General features: G+C 49.9%; 1 protein-coding gene across 5 annotated transcripts in view; it reads left to right on the top strand.

The window, feature by feature from the left end:
* The window catches only part of kif26ba (kinesin family member 26Ba), a 90,963-nt gene that overhangs the window by 3,863 nt on the left and 79,600 nt on the right, over nt 1–7,500 (top strand). For 4 of the 5 annotated variants that reach the window (XM_072688922.1, XM_072688925.1, XM_072688926.1 and 1 more), the window contains exon 2: nt 3,760–4,155. In XM_072688922.1, the coding sequence (XP_072545023.1) occupies nt 3,760–4,155 (396 nt within the window). The remainder of the gene's footprint in view (nt 1–3,759; nt 4,156–7,500) is intronic. The other variant, XM_072688924.1, reaches the window with a different exon arrangement.

The following is a 7,500-nucleotide window of genomic DNA, read 5'->3' on the forward strand; positions in this document are numbered from 1 at the left end:
TGTGTGTGCTGTAGCTGTGTGAGCTGTAGCTGTGTGAGCTGTAACTGTAGCTGTGTGTGTTGTAGCTGTGTGTGATGTAGCTGTGTGAGCTGTAGCTGTAGCTGTGTGTGCTGTAGCTGTGTGTGTTGTAGCTGTGTGAGCTGTAACTGTGTGAGCTGTAGCTGTGTGTGTTGTAGCTTTGTGAGCTGTAGCTGTGTGAGCTGTAGCTGTGTGTGTTGTAGCTGTGTGAGCTGTAGCTGTAGCTGTGTGTTGTAGCTGTGTGTGATGTAGCTGTGTGAGCTGTAGCTGTAGCTGTGTGTGCTGTAGCTGTGTGTGCTGTAGATGTGTGTGTTGTAGCTGTGTGAGCTGTAGCTGTGTGTGCTGTAGCTGTGTGTGTTGTAGCTGTGTGTGAGCTGTAGCTGTAGCTGTGTGTGTTGTAGCTGTGTGTGTTGTAGCTGTGTGTGATGTAGCTGTAGCTGTGTGTGCTGTAGCTGTGTGCTGTAGCTGTGTGTGTTGTAGCTGTGTGTTGTAGCTGTGTGAGCTGTAGCTGTGTGAGCTGTAGCTGTGTGTGTTGTAGCTGTGTGTGTTGTATATGTGTGTGTTGTAGCTGTGTGTGCTGTAGCTGTGTGCTGTAGCTGTGTGAGCTGTAGCTGTAGCTGTGTGTGCTGTAGCTGTGTGAGCTGTAGCTGTAGCTGTGTGTGTTGTAGCTGTGTATGCGGTAGCTGTAACTGTGTGTGCTGTAGCTGTGTGAGCTGTAGCTGTGTGTGTTGTAGCTGTGTGTGAGCTGTAGCTGTAGCTGTGTGTGTTGTAGCTGTGTGTGCTGTAGCTGTGTGTGTTGTAGCTGTGTGAGCTGTAGCTGTGTGTGCTGTAGCTGTGTGTGTTGTAGCTGTGTGTGAGCTGTAGCTGTAGCTGTGTGTGTTGTAGCTGTGTGTGTTGTAGCTGTGTGTGCTGTAGCTGTGTGTGTTGTAGCTGTGTGAGCTGTAGCTGTGTGTGTTGTAGCTGTGTGTGCTGTAGCTGTGTGTGTTGTAGCTGTGTATGCGGTAGCTGTAGCTGTGTGTGTTGTAGCTGTGTGAGCTGTAGCTGTGTGTGCTGTAGCTGTGTGAGCTGTAGCTGTGTGTTGTAGCTGTGTGTGCTGTAGCTGTGTGTTGTAGCTGTGTGTGTTGTAGCTGTGTGTGCTGTAGCTGTGTGTTGTAGCTGTGTGAGCTGTAGATGTGTGTGTTGTAGCTGTGTGTGTTGTAGCTGTGTGTGTGATGTAGCTGTGTGAGCTGTAGCTGTGTGTGTTGTAGCTGTGTGAGCTGTAGCTGTAGCTGTGTGAGCTGTAGCTGTGTGTGTTGTAGCTGTGTGTTGTAGCTGTAGCTGTGTGTGTAGCTGTGTGAGCTGTAGCTGTGTGTGTTGTAGCTGTGTGAGCTGTAGCTGTGTGTGTTGTAGCTGTGTGTGCTGTAGCTGTGTGAGCTGTAGCTGTAGCTGTGTGTATTGTAGCTGTGTGTGTTGTAGCTGTGTGTGCTGTGGCTGTGTGAGCTGTAGCTGTGTGAGCTGTAACTGTAGCTGTGTGAGCTGTAGCTGTGTTGTAGCTGTGTGTGTTGTAGCTGTGTGTGCTGTAGCTGTGTGAGCTGTAGCTGTGTGAGCTGTAGCTGTGTGTGTTGTAGCTGTGTGTGCTGTAGCTGTGTGAGCTGTAGCTGTAGCTGTGTGTGTTGTATATGTGTGTGTTGTAGCTGTGTGTGTTGTAGCTGTGTGAGCTGTAGCTGTGTGAGCTGTAGCTGTAGCTGTGTGAGCTGTAGCTGTGTGTTGTAGCTGTGTGTGTTGTAGCTGTGTGAGCTGTAGCTGTGTGTGTTGTAGCTGTGTGAGCTGTAGCTGTAGCTGTGTGTGTTGTAGCTGTGTGAGCTGTAGCTGTGTGAGCTGTAACTGTGTGTGTTGTAGCTGTGTGTGCTGTAGCTGTGTGTGTTGTAGCTGTGTGTGTTTTGTAGCTGTGTGTGTTGGAGCTGTGTATACTGTAGCTGTGTGTGTTGTAGCTGTAGCTGTGTGTGTTGTAGCTGTGTGTGCTGTAGCTGTGTGAGCTGTAGCTGTGTGAGCTGTAGCTGTGTGTGCTGTAGCTGTGTGTGTTGTAGCTGTGTGTGTTTTGTAGCTGTGTATACTGTAGCTGTGTGTGTTGTAGCTGCAGCTGTGTGTGTTGTAGCTGTGTGTGCTGTAGCTGTGTGTGTTGTAGCTGTGTGTATTGTAACTGTGTGTGTTGTAGCTGTGTGAGCTGTAGCTGTGTGTGCTGTAGCTGTGTGTGAGCTGTAGCTGTAGCTGTGTGAGCTGTAGCTGTCTGTGTTGTAGCTGTGTGAGCTGTAACTGTGTGAGCTGTAACTGTGTGAGCTGTAACTGTGTGTGTTGTAGCTGTGTGAGCTGTAGCTGTGTGTGTTGTAACTGTGTGAGCTGTAGCTGTGTGTGTTGTAGCTGTGTGAGCTGTAGCTGTGTGTGTTGTAGCTGTGTGTTGTAGCTGTGTGAGCTGTAGCTGTGTGTGTTGTAACTGTGTGAGCTGTAGCTGTGTGTGTTGTAGCTGTGTGAGCTGTAACTGTGTGTGTTGTAGCTGTGTGTGTTGTAGCTGTGTGAGCTGTAGCTGTGTGTGTTGTAGCTGTGTGTTGTAGCTGTGTGAGCTGTAGCTGTGTGTGTTGTAACTGTGTGAGCTGTAGCTGTGTGTGTTGTAGCTGTGTGAGCTGTAACTGTGTGTGTTGTAGCTGTGTGTGTTGTAACTGTGTGAGCTGTAGCTGTGTGTTGTAGCTGTGTGTGTTGTAACTGTGTGAGCTGTAGCTGTAGCTGTGTGTGTTGTAGCTGTGTGTGTTGTAGCTGTGTGAGCTGTAACTGTGTGTGTTGTAGCTGTGTGAGCTGTAACTGTGTGTGTTGTAGCTGTGTGAGCTGTAACTGTGTGTTGTAGCTGTGTGAGCTGTAACTGTGTGTGTTGTAGCTGTGTGAGCTGTAACGGTGTGTGTTGTAGCTGTGTGCGTGCTGTAGCTGTGTGAGCTGTAGCTGTGTGTGTTGTAGCTGTGTGTGTTGTAGCTGTGTGTGTTGTAACTGTGTGAGCTGTAGCTGTGTGTGTTGTAACTGTGTGAGCTGTAGCTGTAGCTGTAGCTGTGTGTGTTGTAGCTGTGTGTGTTGTAACTGTGTGAGCTGTAGCTGTGTGTGTTGTAGCTGTGTGTGTTGTAACTGTGTGAGCTGTAGCTGTGTGTGTTGTAGCTGTGTGTGTTGTAGCTGTGTGAGCTGTAGCTGTGTGTTGTAGCTGTGTGTGTTGTAACTGTGAGCTGTAGCTGTAGCTGTGTGTTGTAGCTGTGTGTGTTGTAACTGTGTGAGCTGTAGCTGTAGCTGTGTATGTTGTAGCTGTGTGTGTTGTAGCTGTGTATGCGGTAGCTGTAACTGTGTGTGTTGTAAGTGTGTGTGTTGTAGCTGTGTGTGTTGTAGCTGTGTACGCGGTAGCTGTAACTGTGTGTGTTGTAGCTGTGTGTGTTGTAGCTGTGTGTGTTGTAGCTGTGTGAGCTGTAGCTGTGTGTGTTGTAGCTGTGTATGCGGTAGCTGTAACTGTGTGTGTTGTAACTGTGTGTGTTGTAGCTGTGTGTGTTGTAGCTGTGTATGTTGTAGCTGTGTGTGTTGTAGCTGTGTATGCGGTAGCTGTAACTGTGTGTGTTGTAGCTGTGTGAGCTGTAGCTGTGTGTGTTGTAGCTGTGTATGCGGTAGCTGTAACTGTGTGTGTTGTAGCTGTGTGAGCTGTAGCTGCAGAACTGATGTTTAAATGTGTTGTTCTTTAAGCAGATGACGGACTGCTCCCCCACCAAATCCGCCTCGTTCTCTCCTGAGGCCTGGTACCGGCGGGCATGTGAGGAATCGCGAGTGGGCCGACCGGCTCCTGAGGGGGCGGGCTCATTTCCGAGCTCATCTGGGACTCCATCCCCCTGCTCTGGGACTTCCTCCCCCAGCTCCTTTTCCGGCTCCCCTGGTCCCACTTCGCCCGGGATTGGTACCGGCTCTCCTGGCTCTCTAGGCGGTTCCCCAGGGTTCGGGACAGGTTCTCCGGCCTCCGGCAGCGGCAGCTCGCCAGGTTCGGATCGGGACAGGGCTGTGTGGTGTGAACACTGCACGGCCCGGCTGCTGGAGCTGAAGAGACAGGCGCTAAAACTGCTCTTACCGGGACCGTACTCCAGCAAGGTAAGACTGGACTTCACTGTCTTCACTGCTTTGGTTCAGTTTCATCCAGCAGGGACAGAACACAGCTTCCCATTTAAACTAAGCAGGAGCTGAAGTGAATCCTTCACCAACCGATTCTTCTCTCAAACTCCAAGTTCAGCATTCAGTTATTAATCTTACCGACCAGAACACTCTGATCTAACGTTCCACAACAAACCCAACAAACACAAACCAACCCAAACTGACTCCAGGTTCTCCAGCAAACAGAACCGACTCAACATTCTCCAACTGATTACAGGGTTCTTTCTCCTCCATTCGTACTGGATCCTTATTCTCATCTGTTCTTGTTCTGGACCTGTCAGAACAAGTGCTGTAGGATGCGTCGGTGCTGTTTTGGGGGGGGGGGGGGGGTGCAGAGCTAATGGAGAGTAAAGGGTGACAGAAAGTGGAAAAGGGGGCGGGGCTAAACAGATTATTTTCTCTATCTATCTTTGAGTCTGTTCTATTTTTGTGCAAAACCAGCTGAAGTGAAGAGCACTGATGATCTGGGTCCAGCGGCTCCTGTTAGGGGTAGATCTACATATCAGGCAGTGAACAGTCAGTTCTTGAAGGTGATGAAGCAGGAAAAATGGACAAGCGTAAGAATCTGAGACACTTTGACAAGAACCAAACTGTGATGTTCTAGATAATGACTGGGTCAGAATATCTCCAGAACATCAGGCAGGTCTTGTGGGGTGTTCCTGGTATGCAGTGGTCAGTACCTACCAAAAGTGCTTTAAGAACGGATAACCGGTGAACCGGTTCCAGATACCACAGAACACCTTCAGAGGTCTTGTGGAGTCTTGTGGAGTCCTTATGCCTCCACGGCTAAAAGCTGTTGTGGTGGCGCGAGGGGGGTGTAGGCGTTATTAGGCAGGTGGTTTTAGTGTCCCGGCTGATCGGTGTGAGGATGTCTGGATATCTGCAGTGTGATTGGATGCTGGTGTGTATCTGCAGCAGGAGAGCTGACTGTAATATAGCGCGAGGAGGGAAAGTGGGTTAATGGAAGAGGATCTGGTACAGGCGGTCAGCGGTCAGCGTTCTGTGAGAGACTGCTGGGCTGTCTCAGTGTGTCCTGCAGTTACACGCTCAGTAGGTGTGGGGGCGCTGTGGCTCTGTGCTCTCTGTGCAGCTGTGGGAGCCTCTGCTTGGGCTGAAGGTGGTGTGATATGAGCAGATGAGTGAGTAAGTGAGTAAATGGAGGTGAGATATGAGGGAAATGGCTGTGAGGCTGATTGTACTGGTGAGCTTCAGCCGGTCTATACTCCGTCTCACTGCAGCGCTGCGTCTCGCCTGGGCGGAGCTTTTATTTCTCCCTGATGAAAGATGAAAAACGCAGTGGTCCGTGAAGGACAGGGGAACTGCTTGCGTTTATGAGGGGCTTCTCCACGTTTTACTGCCTGTTTGCTGTATTTCCTCTCAGGGCAGAGGGACGTGTACTCTCAGCTGATCAGGGCTCCGGCCTGAACGGCACTCACATATGGTTTCTATTACGACCCTAATTGCAGCGTTTCCTCCAGCAGATCATCAACACTGCAAACCATGATCTTTCCTGACCTCTCGAGTTATTGTCTTTATTTATTTACATTTATATTGTCTTATTTTATTTTACTACATCAGATGACTTAAACCATAGAAACCATAAAGAAATCAAATCAAATTACAGCAGTCGCATTTTCCAGTCCAGCTTACATGGTGCAGCAGTTACATCCTGGTGTCTTACAGGTACAGGTACAGGGGCAGGTACAGGTACAGGTACAGGGGCAGGTACAGGTACAGGTACAGGGGCAGGTTCAGGTACAGGTACAGGGGCAGGTGCAGGTACAGGTACAGGTACAGGGGCAGGTACAGGTACAGGTGCAGGTACAGGTACAGGTGCAGGTACAGGTACAGGGGCAGGTACAGGGGCAGGGGCAGGGGCAGGTACAGGGGCAGGTACAGGGGCAGGTACAGGTACAGGGGCAGGTACAGGTACAGGTGCAGGTACAGGTACAGGGGCAGGTACAGGTGCAGGTACAGGGGCAGGTACGGGGCAGGTACAGGTGCAGGTACAGGTATCTGTGGTGTGGTGGTTTCCCCGGGGGGTTGTTATTCCATTACTCTTCCCGAATGGCTGGATGTTCACATCTCTCCACACACACACACACACACACACACAGCATGTAGAGGGTGTGAGCTTCATACATATTTCATATGTAATGTGGTCTTTATGCCTCTCAGGTGGAGACGGCATTATCATATAAAGAGGTCGCTTTGTCAGTGTGCAGCGATGGGAATGGATCGGGGTGTGGGTGTGTGTGTGTGTGGGGGGGGGGGGCGCGGAGTGTTGCTGACGTTAGCAGATTATGAAGCCCCTCCCCTTTGCAGTGTGAATGCTATCTGTGGTTGCTCTGTGTGTGTGTGTGTGTGTGTGTGTGTGTGTGAGCTGTAAGAAGTAAGTACAGCAGAGGAATCGCACAGCTTATGCACTTTTCAGGTGGATGCAAGGGTGTTGCCAGATGGTTGCTGTGGTATTTTAGGGTGTTGATAGGCAGTTATTGTGTTATCCCAGATGTTTTATGACTGGTTGCTATGGTATGCCAGGTAGTTGCTAGGTGGTTGTTTTGGTATGCCAAGTGCTTGACAATGCACAACCCCTAATTTTAGGCAGCCCACTGCATCCATGTACGGCTGGTGCAGTTGCCCTTCAGTTAGATGTTTATGGGTTTAGTGCTCCTCCTGTGTTCCGCTGCTCTGATTAAAGGTTCTGTTTCTCAGCAGTGGTTCCGTCAGCCCGTACCGAGTGGTGCTGCCACACCCCTATTCTGAGTGTGTGTGAGGGTGGAGAGTAGCGATGTGTAGTGTGGTTCTTCACGCTGTTGTGTGTGTGTGTGTGTGTGTGTGTGTGTGTGTAGGGGACAGGCGTCTCTCTGAATCGGATCTCTGGCAGGAAAAAAAACAAACCTGTAACCAGGATGAGCTGGAAACAGAGACAGAACAGCTGGACTCATCCAGGCTGAAATTCTGTCTTTTACAGGCGTTTTAAGTGCATTCCAGCGCAGAACCGGGTTTAGAGGGTATGGGGGGGGGGAGGGGGTAAGACAACCGCCAAGATCAGACCATGCAGGTCTACCAATGTGCTCATGCACGTCATACTGGTTGACTACCTTTGTTAGGCTGGTCATACTTTGACACCACATCTGAACCTTTAAACTCAAATGTAAGCATAATCTATACCGGCTTGACCATAATCTATACCGGCTTGACCATAATCTATACCGGCTTGACCATAATCTATATCAGCTTGACCATAATCTATACCGGCTTGACCAGTTTCAGACAGGCTGA

This window comes from Salminus brasiliensis, chromosome 10 (assembly GCF_030463535.1).
Source record: "Salminus brasiliensis chromosome 10, fSalBra1.hap2, whole genome shotgun sequence".
NCBI classification, from domain to species: Eukaryota; Metazoa; Chordata; class Actinopteri; order Characiformes; family Bryconidae; genus Salminus; species Salminus brasiliensis.